General features: G+C 60.3%; 1 protein-coding gene across 1 annotated transcript in view; it reads left to right on the top strand.

Moving 5' to 3' along the window:
• Positions 1 to 18947, top strand: part of LOC121272750 (protein bicaudal D homolog 2-like) — an 80424-nt gene that overhangs the window by 38606 nt on the left and 22871 nt on the right. Inside the window, exons 4-5 of the mRNA XM_041179531.1 lie at positions 6110 to 6262; positions 12929 to 13354. Coding sequence (XP_041035465.1) covers positions 6110 to 6262; positions 12929 to 13354 — 579 coding nt within the window. The remainder of the gene's footprint in view (positions 1 to 6109; positions 6263 to 12928; positions 13355 to 18947) is intronic.

The following is an 18947-nucleotide window of genomic DNA, read 5'->3' as shown; positions in this document are numbered from 1 at the left end:
AGAGAGACGGGGGGGCGGTGGGAGAGAGAGAGAGAGAGAGAGACGGGGGGGCGGTGGGAGAGAGAGAGAGAGAGAGAGAGAGACGGGGGGGCGGTGGGAGAGAGAGAGAGACGGGGGGGCGGTGGGAGAGAGAGAGAGAGAGAGAGAGACGGGGGTGTGGGAGAGACAGAGGGAGCCATGGGGGGTGAGAGAGAGAGAGAGAGAGAGACGGGGGGGTGGCGGTGGGTGGGAGAGAGAGAGAGAGACGGGGGCGTGGGAGAGACAGAGGGAGACATGGGGGGTGAGAGAGAGAGAGAGAGAGAGAGACGAGGGGGTGGCGGTGGGTGGGAGAGAGAGAGAGAGACGGGGGCGTGGGAGAGACAGAGGGAGACATGGGGGGTGAGAGAGAGAGAGAGAGAGACGGGGGGTGGCGGTGGGTGGGAGAGAGAGAGAGAGAGACATGGGGTGTGAGAGAGAGAGAGAGATGGGGGGGTGGCGGTGGGTGGGAGAAAGAGAGAGAGAGACGGGGGAGTGGTGGGGGAGAGAGAGAGAGATGGGGGCGTGGGAGAGACAGAGAGAGACATGGGGGGGTGGGAGAGAGAGAGAGACATGGGGTATGAGAGAGAGAGAGAGATGGGGGGGGTGGCGGTGGGTGGGAGAAAGAGAGAGAGAGACGGGGGAGCGGTGGGGGAGAGAGAGAGAGATGGGGGGGTGGCGGTGGGTGGGAGAAAGAGAGTGAGAGACGGGGGAGTGGTGGGGGAGAGAGAGAGAGATGGGGGTGGGAGAGAGGTTCTCGATGGTGCTGGACAGATGGGAGACTGATCTGAACTCCCTGTATTCTCGGAGGGTGGGAGAGTGAGTGCGCTGTTTCCGAATGGGACTGGGGAGGTAAGGGGTGGTTGTCGCTGTTGACTACGATCCTGTAAACAGCCATTATGCACCATGCCCTCTCTGCTCCTGCGGAAATGGTGCGAGTCGGAGCTGTGGGTCAGTGCCCAAGGACGATGACAAAGGGGGAGGAAGAATGAACAGCCTGATAGAGAGAGCCTGCCCTCGGTGCATCTGACTATAAATAGTGCAGCTGGCCAGGCTCCAGTTTGGGATCGTTCAGCTGCTCCAGGGGCTGTGTGTGTGTATGTGTTTGCTTCATCCCAAATTCCAGATCAGTACCCAGTGAGCTTCCACCTCCCCGGCTAGAGAGCTTGTCAATACCCTGCCTGCACTCTCTGTGCCTCACTCTCCCAGCTCGGAGTCAGGCGGCCATGGCTTCCAGTCCCCACCCCAGAGAGTCCAGCCCCTCAATCCGGACATCTCAGTCGCCCACCACCGGGGGGGGGGAGGGTTGCCAGAGCCAAGGGCAGGGCAGGCCGTGGGAGGGGTTGGCGCCGATGGTGGGCCGTGCCCTGGGAGGGTCAGTGCAGAGAGTGAGCCGTGCTGTGGGAGGGTCAGTGGCAAGAGCGGGCGGGCAGTGCCACGGGAGGGTGAACGCCGGGGGAGGGATGCGCTGAGGGCAGACTGAGGGAAGGTCAGCGCCATGGAAGGGTCACACCCTGGGAGGGACAGCGCCGAAGGCAGGATGTGCCAAAGGAGAATCAGTGTCGGGCAGTGCCATGGGAGGGTGAGCGCCAGGGGAGGGATGCGCCGAGGGCAGACTGAGGGAAGGTCAGCGCCGTGGGAGGGTCACACCCTGGGAGGGACAGCGCCGAGGGCAGGATGTGCCAAGGGAGGGACAGTGGCGAGGGCGGGCAGTGCCATGGGCGGGCAGCGCCGTGGGAGGGTGAACGCCGGGGAGTGATGCACCAAGGGAAAACTGAGGGAAGGTCAGCGCCATGGGAGGGTCACGCCCTGGGAGGGACAGGGCCGAGGGCAGGATGTGCCCAGGGAGGGACAGCGCCGAGGGCAGGATGTGCCAAGGGAGGGACAGTGGCGAGGATGGGCAGTGCCATGGGGGCATAAGCTCCGGGGGAGGGTTGCGCCGAGGGCAGACTGAGGGAAGGTCAGCACTGTGGGAGGCTCACGCCCTAGGACGGACAGCGCTGAGGGCAGGATGTGCCAATGGAGAATCAGCGTCGGGCAGTGCCGTGGGAGGGTGAGCGCTGGGGGAGGGATGCGCCGAGGGCAGAGTGAGGGAGGGTCAGCGCTGAGGGTGGGGATTGTCTTTCAGCCAGTAACATTAATCCCGGGACCCCATCCTGCCCTCACTGGTGGATGTAAAAGATTGGATGAAGAGTGGATGGTGGCTGGGGGATGGGGTTTGGGACGGGGTTGGCAGGGGTTGGGTGCTGGGAGGGGGGAATGGATGGGTGAGTTCTTCCCTGTGTCCAGGAGGCCCAATATTCAACTATCAACCAGCATCACTGACCTAGGTCACTTATCACACTGGCTATTTGTGGGATCCTGCTGTGCGCGCGCATTGGCTGCTGCTCTTCCTGCGTTTCAACAATGACCACCCTCTGAGGGGGAAAAGCCCCCTCGCTGGGCTGAGCCGGTGAAAGGTGGAGACTGGCGCAAGGGGCAGCTCGTCGGGCGTGGGACCCGTGAGAGACCCTGGGGCTCGAGGGGTTGTGTCCCAGCAACAGAGAGAGAGAGAGGGGGGTGGGCAGCTGGTGCACAGCAAGCTCGACACTCGATTGAGGTGGGTTAGCGCTGGAAACGAGAAGGCCCTTCGACACGGGTACGAGTCCCCTTCCCTCGGTCTTCCAGGACCCGGAGGAGGCCATTCGGCCCTTCGATCCTGCTCTCCCCCCACCCAATTCAACCCCATCATGGCCGACCTAGGGGCTTCAGTTCCGTTCTCCCGCCCGCTCCCCGTGTCTCCTCGCTTCCGCGAGAATCCGAAAACCCTCTCGCCGCCTCCGATGTCTTCAACTGCTGGGGCATCCGCAACCCTCCTGAGGAGGGGGTTGGGGGGGGGGGGGGTGGGGGGGGGTGCGGGGGGGGGGGGGGGGGGGGGGGTAGCGAATTGCAAAAGATTCACAACCCTCCGAGGGAAGGGATCTCTCCTTGTCTCAGGCCCGAAATGATCGGCCCCACCCCCCCCCCCCCCCCCCCCCCCCCCCCCCCCCCCCCCTTTTACGTCCCCGAGATCGTGACTCCCGGGGAAGCGAACATCGTTGAGCAGTTGAGAAGCCAGTCACGTCAGTGTGAGGACTTTGGGCGGGATGGGGGGGTGATGGTTTAGTAACCTCCTGTGTTCCTGGCGACGTGTGTGTGTGTGCGTGTCTGGGGGCGGCTCTGTGCCACGCAGTGCCCTGCACACGATGTGCATCCTGCCCTCGAGTCTGCACAGTGGGAGCAACGAGGGCCCTGCCAGTTGGCACCGACGCTCCAGCTGGTAGAGTTTGTTAACGGTCAGTTGTGCTGCACAGCCTGTAGCTGGAACGTTCCAACCAGCGTCAGACCCCTCCCCACCCCTATGCCTCATGTGAGCCCAGAATGTATCACCGAACGGTTACAGCAGAGAAGGAGGCCATTCCGCCCCTCGTGTCTGTGCTGGCCCTCTGCAAGAGCCTTCCCCCCCACCCCATTCAAACACTTTGTTTCCGATATTTATATTTTGGAAAGCCTCGATTGACCCTGCCTCCCCCTCCCCCACACTCTCAGGCAGCGCGTTCCAGATCCTGATCCTAACCACTCGCAGCGTGAAAAAGTTTCTCGTCGCGTCTCTGTCGCTTCTTTTGCCGATCGCCTTGAATCTGTGTCCCTCTGGTTCTCGATCTTCCCGCCAATGGGGACAGTTTCTCCCGGTCCGCTCTGTCCCAGACCCCCTCGTGATTTTGAACATCCTCCATCAAATCTCCTCTCGACCTTCTCTCCCTCCAAGGAGAACAGTCCCAACTTCTCCAATCCATCCACGGAACTAAAGTTCCCTCATCCCTGGAACCGTTCTCGTGAATTCTTCCCGCTCTCTCTCTCTCTCTCTCTCTCTCTTCACATCCTTCCTAAAGTGCGGTGCCCAGAACTGGACACAATACTCTAGTTGGGGCTGAACCAGTGTTTTGTACAGGCTTAACATAACCCTCCTTGCTCTTGTACTCTATGTCCCTATTAATAAAGCCCAGGATACTGGATGCTTTATTACCCGCTCTCTCAACCTGTCCTGCCACCTTCAGTGATTTATGTAAATATACCCCCAAGATTCCTCTGATCCTGAACCCCCTTTTTACAGCTTAAATTTAGTTTTTTCTCTAACAGCCGGACTGTAATGGAGGAGCTGTGCGAGCTGAGGTGTTGTGGGTTTTACTTTCTGCCTAATAGCATCCAGCTCCATCTCTGTCTTTGCTGGAACCCTCCCCCGTGCTTCAGGTTCAGCCGTTCCGACGCTATCCTGGCGCCCTCCCACCCCCCCTTTTAATCTTCAGCTCATCCAAGACGACTGCCCATATTCGACTCGCACCAAGTCCCGTCAGCCCTAATCCCTGCCCTATTTACCCTCACATCCCCACCCCCACCCCGGCACTGTGCTCGCTGACCTACACTGGCTCCCAGCCCAGCAATGCCTCCATTTGAAAAAGTCCCACGATTGTGTTCGGATCACTCCATGGCCCCACCAACTACACCCCCCTCCAGCTTCCTATCTTTGTAACCACCTCCAGCTCCTACACCCCTCCCTATCTCTGTAACCTCCTCCAGCCCCTACAACCCTCCCTGTCTCTGTAACCTCCTCCAGCCCCACACACCTCCCTATCTCTGTAACCTTCTCCAGCCCCTACAACCCTCCCTATCTCTGTAACCTCCTCCAGCCCCTACAACCATCCCTATCTCTGTAACCTCCTCCAGCCCCTACAAACCTCCCTATCTCTGTAACCTTCTTCAGCCCCTACAACCCTCCCTATCTCTGTAACCTTCTTCAGCCCCTACAACCCTCCCTATCTCTGTAACCTCCTCCAGCCCCTACACCCCTCCCTATCTCTGTAACCTCCTCTAGCCCCTACAATCCTCCCTATCTCTGTAACCTCCTCCAGCTCCTATACCCCTCCCTATCTCTGTAACCTACTCCAGCCACTACACCAGTCCCTATCACTGTAAACTCCTCCAGCCCCTACAACCCTCCCTATCTCTGTAACCTCCTACAGCTCCTACACCCCTACCTATCTCTGTAACCACCTCCAGCTCCTATACCCCTCCCTATCTCTGTAACCTCCTCCAGCCACTACACCTGTCCCTATCACTGTAACCTCCTCCAGCCCCTACACCCCTACCTATCTCTGTAACCACCTCCAGCCCCTACACCCCTCCCTATCTCTGTAACCTCCTCCAGCCCCAACAACCCTCCCTATCTCTGTAACCTCCTCCAGCTCCTACACCCATACCTATCTCTGTAACCTCCTCCAGCCCCTACACCCCTCCCTATCTTTATCACCTCCTCTAGCCCCTGCAACCCTCCCTATCTCTGTAACCTCCTCCAGCCCCTACAACCCTCCCTATCTTTATCACCTTCTCCAGCCCCTACTCCCAAACCCTCCCTGTTTCAATAAGATCACCTCTCATTCTTCTAAACTCCAATGGGTAGAGGCCCAACTTGCTCAACCTTTCCCCATCAGACAAACCCCCTTCGTCCCAGGAATCAGCCGAGTGAACCTTCTCTGAACGGCTTCCAATGCGAGTCTGTCCCTCCTTAAGTAAGGAGACAAGCACTGTCCACAGTGCCCCAGGAGCGGAATCACCAACGCCCTGTCCAGTTGCAGCAAGACTTCCCCACTTTTATACTCCATCCCCCCCTCGCAATAAAGGACAACTTTCCATTTGGCTTCCTAATCACTCGCTGCATCCGCGTACCAACTTTTTTGTGATTCATGTACCAGGACACCCAGATCCCTCTGCACCGCAGCGTCCAGCAGAGTCTCTCCATTTCAGTACCATCCTGCTTTTCCGTTCTCCCTGCAGAAGTGGACAACCTCACATCATACTCCATCTGTCAGGTTTTTTTGCCTTAAGTTCTATGACAGAGAAGGTTAGGAGAGGGCTGCCTGGGATGGTACCAGGGATTGGCGGCGGGGGTGGGGGGGGTGGTGTTGAGAGCGTAAATGTCCCTTTTCTCGCATTGTTGTTTAAAAATCATGCTGGCTCCGATCTAATCCAAAAGCAAGAAACGTTTCAATTCCATGTTGTTTGCTCCCTTGTTTGACAGCTGTGTGAGAGCCTGGAGCTGGAGAAGTGCCAGCTGAGGGACGAGATCAAGGAGTCGAAAGTGCGCGAGAGCCAGCAGCTCCAAGACTGTACCGAGCTCGAGGAGGAGAACATCGCTCTGCAGAAACTGGTCTCCATGCTAAGGGAGAACCAGGTACGACTGGCCCCTGACCCCGTCCACGTCAAATTCAACGCCCGGGAACAGGCCATTCGGCCCCTCTGCACCGTGCCGGTGTTCCTGCACTTGCACCTGCACCAGCCCCCTCCCACCATCCCCCAACCCCCATCCCCATAATCCTTCTATTCTCCTCTCCCTCACAATGTTGCCTAATTGGGCCTACACATGAAATAGCCTTTTGTCAATGTTTTGTCAAGAGCTGCAGGCACCAGGCATTGAGATGTGGGTTTCACTGCCGTTCAGGAGCTGCTTCAGCTCCATTACTGGCCCACCCAGATAAACCTGGCCCAGCTCTGTCTGTGCATGTCTCTCTCTCTCTTTTTCTGCCTCCGTTTTACTTCCTCTCTCTCCCTCTGCCTCCCTGTTTCTGTCTCTCTCTCCCTCTGCCTCCCTGTTTCTGTCTTTCTCTCCCTCTGCATCCCTGTTTCTGTCTTTCTCTCCCTCTGCCTCCCTGTTTCTGTCTTTCTCTCCCTCTGCCTCCCTGTTTCTGTCTTTCTCTCCCTCTGCCTCCCTGTTTCTGTCTTTCTCTCCCTCTGCCTCCCTGTTTCTGTCTTTCTCTCCCTCTGCCTCCCTGTTTCTATCTCTCTCTCCCACTGACTGTTTCTTTCTCTCGACATCTGTTTCTCTCTCTGCCCCGTGCTCTCTCCCTGCCTCTCTCTGTCTCCCTGCCTCTCCCGCTCTCTGTCTCCCTGCCTCTCCCGCTCTCTGTCTCCCTGCCTCTCCCGCTCTCTGTCTCCCTGCCTCTCCCGCTCTCTCTCTCCGTGCCTCTCCCGCTCTCTCTCTCCGTGCCTCTCCCGCTCTCTCTCTCCGTGCCTCTCCCGCTCTCTCTCTCCGTGCCTCTCCCGCTCTCTCTCTCCGTGCCTCTCCCGCTCTCTCTCTCTCCGTGCCTCTCCCGCTCTCTCTCTCCGTGCCTCTCCCGCTCTCTCTCTCCGTGCCTCTCCCGCTCTCTCTCTCCGTGCCTCTCCGCTCTCTCTCTCCGTGCCTCTCCCGCTCTCTCTCTCCGTGCCTCTCCCGCTCTCTCTCTCCGTGCCTCTCCCGCTCTCTCTCTCGTGCCTCTCCCGCTCTCTCTCTCCGTGCCTCTCCCGCTCTCTCTCTCCGTGCCTCTCCCGCTCTCTCTCTCCGTGCCTCTCCGCTCTCTCTCTCCGTGCCTCTCCCGCTCTCTCTCTCCGTGCCTCTCCCGCTCTCTCTCTCCGTGCCTCTCCCGCTCTCTCTCTCCGTGCCTCTCCCGCTCTCTCTCTCCGTGCCTCTCCCGCTCTCTCTCTCCGTGCCTCTCCCGCTCTCTCTCTCCGTGCCTCTCCCGCTCTCTCTCTCCGTGCCTCTCCCGCTCTCTCTCTCCGTGCCTCTCCCGCTCTCTCTCTCCGTGCCTCTCCCGCTCTCTCTCTCCGTGCCTCTCCCGCTCTCTCTCTCCGTGCCTCTCCCGCTCTCTCTCTCCGTGCCTCTCCCGCTCTCTCTCTCCGTGCCTCTCCCGCTCTCTCTCTCCGTGCCTCTCCCGCTCTCTCTCTCCGTGCCTCTCCCGCTCTCTCTCTCCGTGCCTCTCCCGCTCTCTCTCTCCGTGCCTCTCCCGCTCTCTCTCTCCGTGCCTCTCCCGCTCTCTCTCTCCGTGCCTCTCCCGCTCTCTCTCTCCGTGCCTCTCCCGCTCTCTCTCTCCGTGCCTCTCCCGCTCTCTCTCTCGTGCCTCTCCCGCTCTCTCTCTCCGTGCCTCTCCCGCTCTCTCTCTCCGTGCCTCTCCCGCTCTCTCTCTCCGTGCCTCTCCCGCTCTCTCTCTCCGTGCCTCTCCCGCTCTCTCTCTCCGTGCCTCTCCCGCTCTCTCTCTCCGTGCCTCTCCCGCTCTCTCTCTCCGTGCCTCTCCCGCTCTCTCTCTCCGTGCCTCTCCCGCTCTCTCTCTCCGTGCCTCTCCCGCTCTCTCTCTCCGTGCCTCTCCCGCTCTCTCTCTCCGTGCCTCTCCCGCTCTCTCTCTCCGTGCCTCTCCCGCTCTCTCTCTCCGTGCCTCTCCCGCTCTCTCTCTCCGTGCCTCTCCCGCTCTCTCTCTCCGTGCCTCTCCCGCTCTCTCTCTCCGTGCCTCTCCCGCTCTCTCTCTCCGTGCCTCTCCCGCTCTCTCTCTCCGTGCCTCTCCCGCTCTCTCTCTCCGTGCCTCTCCCGCTCTCTCTCTCCGTGCCTCTCCCGCTCTCTCTCTCCGTGCCTCTCCCGCTCTCTCTCTCCGTGCCTCTCCCGCTCTCTCTCTCCGTGCCTCTCCCGCTCTCTCTCTCCGTGCCTCTCCCGCTCTCTCTCTCCGTGCCTCTCCCGCTCTCTCTCTCCGTGCCTCTCCCGCTCTCTCTCTCCGTGCCTCTCCCGCTCTCTCTCTCCGTGCCTCTCCCGCTCTCTCTCTCCGTGCCTCTCCCGCTCTCTCTCTCCGTGCCTCTCCCGCTCTCTCTCTCCGTGCCTCTCCCGCTCTCTCTCTCCGTGCCTCTCCCGCTCTCTCTCTCCGTGCCTCTCCCGCTCTCTCTCTCCGTGCCTCTCCCGCTCTCTCTCTCCGTGCCTCTCCCGCTCTCTCTCTCCCTGCCTCTCCCGCTCTCTCTCTCCGTGCCTCTCCCGCTCTCTCTCTCCGTGCCTCTCCCGCTCTCTCTCTCCGTGCCTCTCCCGCTCTCTCTCTCCCTGCCTCTCCCGCTCTCTCTCTCCCTGCCTCTCCCGCTCTCTCTCTCCCTGCCTCTCCCGCTCTCTCTCTCCCTGCCTCTCCCGCTCTCTCTCTCCGTGCCTCTCCCGCTCTCTCTCTCCCTGCCTCTCCCGCTCTCTCTCTCCCTGCCTCTCCCGCTCTCTCTCTCCGTGCCTCTCCCGCTCTCTCTCTCCGTGCCTCTCCCGCTCTCTCTCTCCCTGCCTCTCCCGCTCTCTCTCTCCCTGCCTCTCCCGCTCTCTCTCTCCCTGCCTCTGCCGCTCGCTCTCTCCCGCTCGCTCTCTCCCGCTCGCTCTCTCCCGCTCGCTCTCTCCCGCTCGCTCTCTCCCGCTCTCTCTCTCCCGCTCTCTCTCTCCCGCTCGCTCTCTCCCGCTCGCTCTCTCCCGCTCGCTCTCTCCCGCTCGCTCTCTCCCGCTCGCTCTCTCCCGCTCGCTCTCTCCGCTCGCTCTCTCCCGCTCGCTCTCTCCCGCTCGCTCTCTCCCGCTCGCTCTCTCCCGCTCGCTCTCTCCCGCTCGCTCTCTCCGCTCGCCTCTCCCGCTCTCTCTCTCCGTCGCTCTCTCCCGCTCGCTCTCTCCCGCTCGCTCTCTCCCGCTCGCTCTCTCCCGCTCGCTCTCTCCCGCTCGCTCTCTCCCGCTCGCTCTCTCCCGCTCGCTCTCTCCCGCTCGCTCTCTCCCGCTCGCTCTCTCCCGCTCGCTCTCTCCCGCTCGCTCTCTCCCGCTCGCTCTCTCCCGCTCGCTCTCTCCCGCTCGCTCTCTCCCGCTCGCTCTCTCCGCTCGCTCTCTCCCGCTCGCTCTCTCCCGCTCGCTCTCTCCCGCTCGCTCTCTCCCGCTCGCTCTCTCCCGCTCGCTCTCTCCCGCTCGCTCTCTCCCGCTCGCTCTCTCCCGCTCGCTCTCTCCCGCTCGCTCTCTCCCGCTCGCTCTCTCCCGCTCGCTCTCTCCCGCTCGCTCTCTCCCGCTCGCTCTCTCCCGCTCGCTCTCTCCCGCTCGCTCTCTCCCGCTCGCTCTCTCCCGCTCGCTCTCTCCCGCTCGCTCTCTCCCGCTCGCTCTCTCCCGCTCGCTCTCTCCCGCTCGCTCTCTCCCGCTCGCTCTCTCCCGCTCGCTCTCTCCCGCTCGCTCTCTCCCGCTCGCTCTCTCCCGCTCGCTCTCTCCCGCTCGCTCTCTCCCGCTCGCTCTCTCCCGCTCGCTCTCTCCCGCTCGCTCTCTCCCGCTCGCTCTCTCCCGCTCGCTCTCTCCCGCTCGCTCTCTCCCGCTCGCTCTCTCCCTGCCTCTCCCGCTCGCTCTCTCCCTGCCTCTCCCGCTCGCTCTCTCCCTGCCTCTCCCGCTCGCTCTCTCCCTGCCTCTCCCGCTCGCTCTCTCCCTGCCTCTCCCGCTCGCTCTCTCCCTGCCTCTCCCGCTCGCTCTCTCCCGCTCGCTCTCTCCCGCTCGCTCTCTCCCGCTCGCTCTCTCCCGCTCGCTCTCTCCCGCTCGCTCTCTCCCGCTCGCTCTCTCCCGCTCGCTCTCTCCCGCTCGCTCTCTCCCGCTCGCTCTCTCCCGCTCGCTCTCTCCCGCTCGCTCTCTCCCGCTCGCTCTCTCCCGCTCGCTCTCTCCCGCTCGCTCTCTCCCGCTCGCTCTCTCCCGCTCGCTCTCTCCCGCTCGCTCTCTCCCGCTCGCTCTCTCCCGCTCGCTCTCTCCCGCTCGCTCTCTCCCGCTCGCTCTCTCCCGCTCGCTCTCTCCCGCTCGCTCTCTCCCGCTCGCTCTCTCCCGCTCGCTCTCTCCCGCTCGCTCTCTCCCGCTCGCTCTCTCCCGCTCGCTCTCTCCCGCTCGCTCTCTCCCGCTCGCTCTCTCCCGCTCGCTCTCTCCCGCTCGCTCTCTCCCGCTCGCTCTCTCCCGCTCGCTCTCTCCCGCTCGCTCTCTCCCGCTCGCTCTCTCCCGCTCGCTCTCTCCCGCTCGCTCTCTCCCGCTCGCTCTCTCCCGCTCGCTCTCTCCCGCTCGCTCTCTCCCGCTCGCTCTCTCCCGCTCGCTCTCTCCCGCTCGCTCTCTCCCGCTCGCTCTCTCCCGCTCGCTCTCTCCCGCTCGCTCTCTCCCGCTCGCTCTCTCCCGCTCGCTCTCTCCCGCTCGCTCTCTCCCGCTCGCTCTCTCCCGCTCGCTCTCTCCCGCTCGCTCTCTCTCCCTGCCTCTCCCGCTCGCTCTCTCTCCCCGCCTCGCTCGCTCCCTCTCTCTCCCCGCCTCGCTCGCTCCCTCTCTCTCCCCGCCTCGCTCGCTCCCTCTCTCTCCCCGCCTCGCTCGCTCCCTCTCTCTCCCCGCCTCGCTCGCTCCCTCTCTCTCCCCGCCTCGCTCGCTCTCTCCCCCCCGCCTCGCTCGCTCGCTCTCTCCCCCCCCGCCTCGCTCGCTCGCTCTCTCCCCCCCCGCCTCGCTCGCTCGCTCTCTCCCCCCCCGCCTCGCTCGCTCGCTCTCTCCCCCCCCGCCTCGCTCGCTCGCTCTCTCCCGCCCCGCCTCGCTCGCTCGCTCGCTCTCTCCCGCCCCGCCTCGCTCGCTCGCTCGCTCTCTCCCCCCCCGCCTCGCTCGCTCTCTCGCTCTCTCCCGCCCCGCCTCGCTCGCTCTCTCGCTCTCTCCCGCCCCGCCTCGCTCGCTCTCTCGCTCTCTCCCGCCCCGCCTCGCTCGCTCTCTCGCTCTCTCCCGCCCCGCCTCGCTCGCTCTCTCGCTCTCTCCCGCCCCGCCTCGCTCGCTCTCTCGCTCTCTCCCGCCCCGCCTCGCTCGCTCTCTCGCTCTCTCCCGCCCCGCCTCGCTCGCTCTCTCGCTCTCTCCCGCCCCGCCTCGCTCGCTCTCTCCCGCCCCGCCTCGCTCGCTCTCTTCCGCCCCGCCTCGCTCGCTCGCTCTCTTCCGCCCCGCCTCGCTCGCTCGCTCTCTTCCGCCCCGCCCCGCCCCGCCTCGCCTCGCTCGCTCTCTTCCGCCCCGCCCCGCCTCGCCTCGCTCGCTCTCTTCCGCCCCGCCCCGCCCCGCCTCGCCTCGCTCGCTCTCTCCCGCCCCGCTCTCACTGCTCCTGCCTGGAACATTCACTGGCGTTTGGATCACTGGGCGATTTCGGCCCCTTGCAGCTCATGACCCTTACAAACCCTGGTGCCCTTGCCTGAGGTCAGTGTCAGTCAGTCATCCCGAGACAGCAACGGGGGATGGTTTTTGAGGGAGAAATTTGAGCCTTTGGAATGGCAGGCTCTGTAACCCGCATGCAGTTCCCTCAGCACTGACCCTCCGACAGTGCGGCGCTCCCTCAGCACTGACCCTCCGACAGCGCAGCGCTCCCTCAGCACTGACCCTCCGACAGCGCAGCGCTCCCTCAGCACTGACCCTCCGACAGCGCAGCACTCCCTCAGCACTGACCCTCCGACAGCGCAGCACTCCCTCAGCACTGACCCTCCGACAGTGCGGCACTCCCTCAGCACTGACCCTCCGACAGTGCGGCGCTCCCTCAGCACTGACCCTCCGACAGTGCGGCGCTCCCTCAGCACTGACCCTCCCACAGTGCGGCACTCCCTCAGCACTGACCCTCCGACAGTGCGGCACTCCCTCAGCACTGACCCTCCGACAGTGAGGCGCTCCCTCAGCACTGACCCTCCGACAGTGCGGCACTTCCTCAGCACTGACCCTCCGACAGTGCGGCACTTCCTCAGCACTGACCCTCCGACAGTGCGGCACTTCCTCAGCACTGACCCTCCGACAGTGCGGCACTTCCTCAGCACTGACCCTCCCACAGTGCGGCGCTCCCTCAGCGCTGACCCTCCCACAGTGCGGCACTCCCTCAGCGCTGACCCTCCCACAGTGCGGTGCTCCCTCAGCACTGACCCTCCGACAGTGTGGCGCTCCCTCAGCACTGACCCTCTGACAGTGCTGCCTTCTGAGACACGGCTATAACTTGAGGCCAAATCGGTTCCCTCTTTGTTCTCTGCGCCTGACGTGGGGATTATGTTCAGCCTGTTCGTTGACCCCTCTCCCTCCCTCCCTCCCCCCACCCCCGTCCAGGTGGAGTTCGAAGGGTTGAAACACGAGATGAAGCAGCGCGAGGAGGACATCGAGATCCTGCACAGCCAGCTGGAGGAGGCCACCCGCCTGCGGGGAATCGTGGAGCGGCAGCTCGAGGAGGCCCTGGAGACCGTGAGGACCGAGCGGGAGCAAAAGAACGCCCTGCGCAAGGAGCTCTCTGCCAACGCCAGTGGCTCCTTCTGCAACTTGCCGGACGGCCTGGAGGAGCTGCGCTTCGACGACAGCGCTGGCCAGGACGAGCTGGACAGCGGCTACCACCAGGGCTCCAGCCACCTCAACGGCGAGGTCCGGGTCTCCACCCCTCGGGCCGGCCAGGCTTTCCGGCCGGCCCCCGGCCTTGTCTCCGACCTGTTCAGTGAGCTGAGCCTCTCTGAGATGCAGAAGCTGAAACAGCAGCTTGTCCAGGTACTGCTGGCGGTGAGGGGTGGGGGTGGGGGAGGGTATTTGGGAGTTGCGGGGGGTATGGAGGTGCGGGGCTTGGTGGGATGGAGGTGGGGCGGTGGGTCCCTTTATCACTAGGCCAAAGTCTTTTCTCTCTCTAGCTCTCTATGTCTAGCTCTCACGCTCGCTCTCTCGCTCTCTCTCTCTCTAGCTCTCTCTCTATATCTAGCTCTCTCTCTCTCTATGTCTCGCTCTCGTGTTCTCCCTCTCTAGCTTTCTCCCTCTCTAGCTCGCTCTCTCTCGCGCTCTCTCTCTCTCTCTCTCTCTAGCTCTCTCTATGCCTAGCTCTTACGCTCGCTCTCTCTATGTCTAGCTCTTGTGCTCTCTCTCTAGCTTTCTCTCTCTAGCTCTCTCTCGCTCTCTCTCTCTATGTCTAGCTCTCGCTCTCTCTCTAGCTCTCTCTCTATATCTAGCTCTCTCTCTATGTCTCGCTCTCGTGCTCTCCCTCTAGCTTTCTCTCCCCCTAGCTTTCTCTCCCCCTAGCTTTCTCTCCCTCTAGCTTTCTCTCCCTCTAGCTTTCTCTCCCTCTAGCTTTCTCTCCCTCTAGCTTTCTCTCCCTCTAGCTTTCTCTCCCTCTAGCTTTCTCTCCCTCTAGCTTTCTCTCCCTCTAGCTTTCTCTCCCTCTAGCTTTCTCTCCCTCTAGCTTTCTCTCCCTCTAGCTTTCTCTCCCTCTAGCTTTCGCGCTCTCTCGCTCGCTCCCTCTCTCGCTCTCACTCTCTCTCTCAAGCGTTCTCTCTCGCTCACTCTCTAGCTCTCTCTCTCCCCCTAGCTCTCTCTCCTTCTCCCCAAAATGTTCTGTGTGGCCGCTTGGCATCTGAAACGTTGGAACGGCCCAGCCGGTCAGCCCAGTGTTTGCAAAGAGAGAGAAATGCTGGTTCGATCCCCAGCTGAAGTGTTGTGTGCCATTCTGGGCACCACACTTTAAGAAGGATATCAAGACCTTGGAAAAGTTGCACAGGAGATTTACTAAATTGAGGGACTTCAGTTACACGGAGAGACTGGAAAAGCTGCGGATTTTAAGAGACTGTACAAAGGGGGAGATGGTGGCACAGTGGTAATGTCACTGGACTAGTGATCCAGAGACCCACGCTAATGCTCTGAGGGTTTGAATCCCACCACGGCAGCTGGTGGAGTTTAAATTCGATTCATAAAATCTGGAATTGACAGCTAGTCTCAGTAATGGCAACCATGGAACTATCATCAATCATCATAAAGACCCCATCTGGTTCACTCATGTCCTTCAGGGAGGGAAATCTGCTGTCCTTACCCGGTCTGGCCTACATGCAACTCCATCTACAGCAATGTTAACTGCCCTCTGAAATGGCCCTAGCAAGCCTCTCAGTTCAAGGGCAATTAGGGGTGGGCAAGGTGCCATCGATGCCCATATCCAAAGGGAGAACAATAAAAAAGGAGAGTGGCAAAGTCAAGATTTTGGCCCCTAGAGGCAGAAACAGGTGAAATGATCATGGGGAATGAGGAAAGGGCAGAGACATTGAACAAATATCTTGTGTCTGCCTTCCGAGGTTACATACCAGAAACGGAAAGGGCTAATAGGAGTGAGGAACTTACAGTAATTGAATATCGGCAGAGGAAACTGTACTGGAGAAACTTAAGCGACTAAACTCTGACAGACACCTGGGACCCTAATGGCTTGCACCCTACAGTTCTGAAAGAGATAGGGGAACCCGCTGGATTTGGTTTCCTCCCAAAATTTCCTCAATCCTGGAATGGTCCCAGCAGAATGGAAGTTAGCAGAAGCATTCAAAAAAGAATGGCGAGGGAAATCAGGGTTGGGGAGTGGGGGGATCGTCAATCATGGAGAAAATGCATGATTCTGTTAGGAAGGAAGCCTTAACAATGCACTCGGTATTATGGTCAGACAAGGTCACCATGGTTTTACAAGAGGGAAACTGTTTGTCAGGCTTATTGGCGTTTTTTTTTGAGGATGCATAGAGTAGGCGAGATAAAGGGGAACCAGTAGATGTAGTGTACCTAGATTTCCAAAAGGCATTTGATAAGGTGCCTATCAAAAGGTTAATGTATCAGGTAAGGGCTCTGAAGTTGGGGGTGATATATTAGCATGGAGAGTAGACTGGTTAACAGGAAGCAGAGAGTAGGAACAAACGGGGCATTTTCAAGTTGACAGATTGCAACCAATGGGGTGCCACGAGGATCAGTGCCGGGACCTCAGCTGTGTACATCCTATATTCATGGCTTAAGACGAAGGAACAGAGAGTAATGGATCCAAATTGGCTGACTAGACAAAGCCAGGTGGGGATGTAAGCTGAGAGGGGGACACAAAGAGGCTGCAAAGAGATGTAGACTGGCCAAGTGAGTGGGCAACAAGCTGGCAGATGGAGTATAATGTGTGGGGAGGTGCGAATGAGAATAGAAGAGCAGAATATTATTCGAAAGGTGTGGAACTTTCAAATGTTGTTGCTGAGGCAGACTGGGGTAAATGGAGCATACAAGGTTAGCATGCAGGCATGACAAGAAACTGGGAAGGCAAATGGCACGTTGGCTTCTAAAGCAAAGGGATTGGAGTACTCAAGTAAAGATGTCTTGCTACAATTGTACAAGGTTCTGGTGAGACAACCTCTGGAATACCGTGCAGAGTTTTAGTCTCCGCATTTAAGGAAGGATAGACTCGCATCGGAGGCGGGTACAGCGAAGGTTCACTCGATTGGTCCCTGGGATGAGGGGGGCGGTTTGTCCTACGATGAGAGACTGAGTAAATTGGACCGATGTTCTCTGGGGTTTAGCAGAATGAGAGGCGATCGCATTGAGACGGACAAGATTCTGAAGGGGTTTGACAGGGTGGGCGCGGAGAGATTGTTTCCCCTGCTCGGGGGGGGTGGGTGGGATCTAAAACACGGGGAGGGGCATCTAAAACACGGGGCACAGTCTCAGGATGAGGGGGCCGATCATTTCGGGCTGAGATGAGGGGAAATGCCTTCACCCGAAGGGTTGGGAATCTTTGGGATTCTCTCCCCCCACCCCCCCCAGAGGGTTGTGGATGCTCCATCATTGAATATTCAGAGATCTTTGCTCATTCAGGGATGTGAGGGATACATGGAGCGGGTGGGAAAGCGGAGTCAAGGTAGAAGATCAGCCATGATGGTATTGAATGGCGGAGCAGGTTTGAGGGGCTGAATGGCCTCCTGCTCATATTTCTTATAGTCTCAACTTAATCTGCTGTAAGGAGAACAATAAGAGGAAGCTTAATCGAGGCGTTCAAAATCACAAGGGGGTCTCAGCGAGTAAATAAGGAGAAACTGTTTCCAGTAGCGGGAGGGTCGGTAACCAGAGGGGGGAGGGACACAGATTGAAGAGAATCGGCAGGAGGAGGTGGGGGAAGGGGAGATGGGGAGAATTTGATTTATTTTGGACGTGGTGAGTTGTTGTGATCTGGAAAGCGCTGCCCGAAAGGGCGGGGGAAGCAGATTCACCCTCGGAAAGGCTGGGGGGGGTGGGTATTGGATAAATACTGGAAGGGGAAAAATGTGCGGGGTTATGGGGGGAAATGCGGTGGAGGGGTTAGGGGGAAAGAGTGTGGGACTAAATGGATAGCTCTTTCAAAGAGCTGGCAGAGGCAGGATGGGCTGAATGGCCTCCCCTGCTGTGCAGTACAATTCCCTCAATCGGAGTTATAGTGTTTCACTGCAGTGACCTTCCAGCAGAGCTGGGAAGGTGTTAGAGATTGAGCGGTTTATAAAGTGCGGAGAGTTTATGAAGGGGGAGGCCGGGAAAGGTTTAAGCGAGGTTATTCGCACTTTTCAACCATTAGAGCAGGATTGGAAAATGGGTCACTGGAGATGAGCTTCAGGCCAGCCATTTATGTCACTGAAGGGCTGAACGACCTACTCCAGTTCCTAGTTTTATCCAATTCTAATGAAAGGTCCTGGACGCCAATCGTTAATTCTACCACTTCTGGCCCTTGCCCTGTCTCCGCAGAGCCCGCCTGGCCTGCTGTGTATTAACATAGCGGGCTTCATGGGACTGCGGTGTGGCCCTGACCTCCAAATAGCCCAGGGAATGTTCCGTACCTGCTTCAAATTGGAGGGGCTTTGAGTTTAATTTAGTTTTGAGGGACTTCAGTCATGCGGAGAGACCAAAGAAGCTGAACAGGCCCTCTCCTGGTTCCAGCGCTCTCGCACCCCCACAGTGACAAAGCAAAAACAAACCCCCACCCCACCCAAGCCGACATAAGATGGAATCGAAGACTCGTAAGGCACAGAAGGAGGCCATTCGGGACATCACGCCTGTGCCGGACCTTTGAAAGTGGTGTCCAGGTTTAGTCCCGCGCCCCAACGTCCTCCCTGCAAAGTCGTTCTCCTCCTCCTCCTCCTCCTCCTGTACATGTCGGAAGGACATAAGAAGCAGGAGGAGGCCATTCAGCCCCTTGTGCCTGCTGCACCATTCCGTAAGATCCTAGCTGATCCGTTTGCAACCTCGACTCCGATTTTCCCCCCCTGTTTTTACCCCCCCGGGCACTGCCCCAAATTCCTCGACCCCCTTGCCGGTCAAAAATGGCCCAGCTGGCCTTTTGAAAGTTGGGATAGGGCCGGACCCAGCCGCCCCTTTCAGTTAGCGTGTTCCCACATCTCAAAACTCTGCCCACCTGACCGATTTTTACTTTAAATCTCGCGAGAGGAGAGGGCTTTACCCCTCACTTTGTCACAGCCCCGCCTCGAACGCCCTCGATTAAACCCCCCCACCCCCGCACCGTAACCTTCTCTGCTCTAAGGAGAACAATCCCGGCTCTCCCCCCACCCCCCCCCCCCCCCCCCCCCCCCCCCCCCCCCCCCCCCCCCCAGTCTCTCCGGCCAATGGGAATAATCTACGGCCGTTCCCAGTGACGACGCTTGCTAAGTTGGTCGCTTCCAGTGTAGTGGCAGCCAGCGAGGCTGACGCTGACCAGCGTCCAACGGTGGGCTCTGTCGCGTGGTTGCCTCGTGGGGGCGAGGGTGCCTGGCTGCAGTCGTACCTGGCCACAGCGAGGCCATGCCGGGAGCGCTGGGTACGGTTTTTTGTTCTCCCGCCCTAAGGGAAGGACGTGCTAGCCCCAAGAGGGAGCGCAGCGAAGGTCCACCAGGCTGATTCCTGAGCTCCCCAGGGGGAGAGACTGAGTAGAACGGGCCGGTCCATTTCCCCAAGAGTTTAGGAGGAGGAGAGAGGTGGTCACATTGAAGCGTACAAAATCCTGAAGGGGTTTGACAGAGTCGAGGTTGTTCTTCTCTCCCCCGCCGCCCCCCGACCCCCCGAGCTCCCACACCCCCTGGCCGACTGGAGAGTCTAGAAGACGGTGGGGCTGGTGGGAGGTGGGGGGGGTGGGAAAGGTCATGGTCTCAGGATAACGGGGTGGCCATTTTGGACTGAAAATCCCTTCTCTCCCAGGGTTGGGAATCTTTGGAATTCCCGACCCCAGGAGTAGCTCGGTGGACTCCTCCCCCTCCCCCGAGACGGGGAGCGAGGGGCTTTTCGGGCACCGAGGGAGAGGGCGGGGAAAGCGGAGTTGTAGGAAAAAGAGCAGCCTTGACGGCATTGAACCGGGGTG

This window comes from Carcharodon carcharias, chromosome 35, assembly GCF_017639515.1.
Source record: "Carcharodon carcharias isolate sCarCar2 chromosome 35, sCarCar2.pri, whole genome shotgun sequence".
In the NCBI taxonomy this organism is placed as follows: domain Eukaryota; kingdom Metazoa; phylum Chordata; class Chondrichthyes; order Lamniformes; family Lamnidae; genus Carcharodon; species Carcharodon carcharias.
This window is presented reverse-complemented; position numbering and strand designations above follow the sequence as displayed.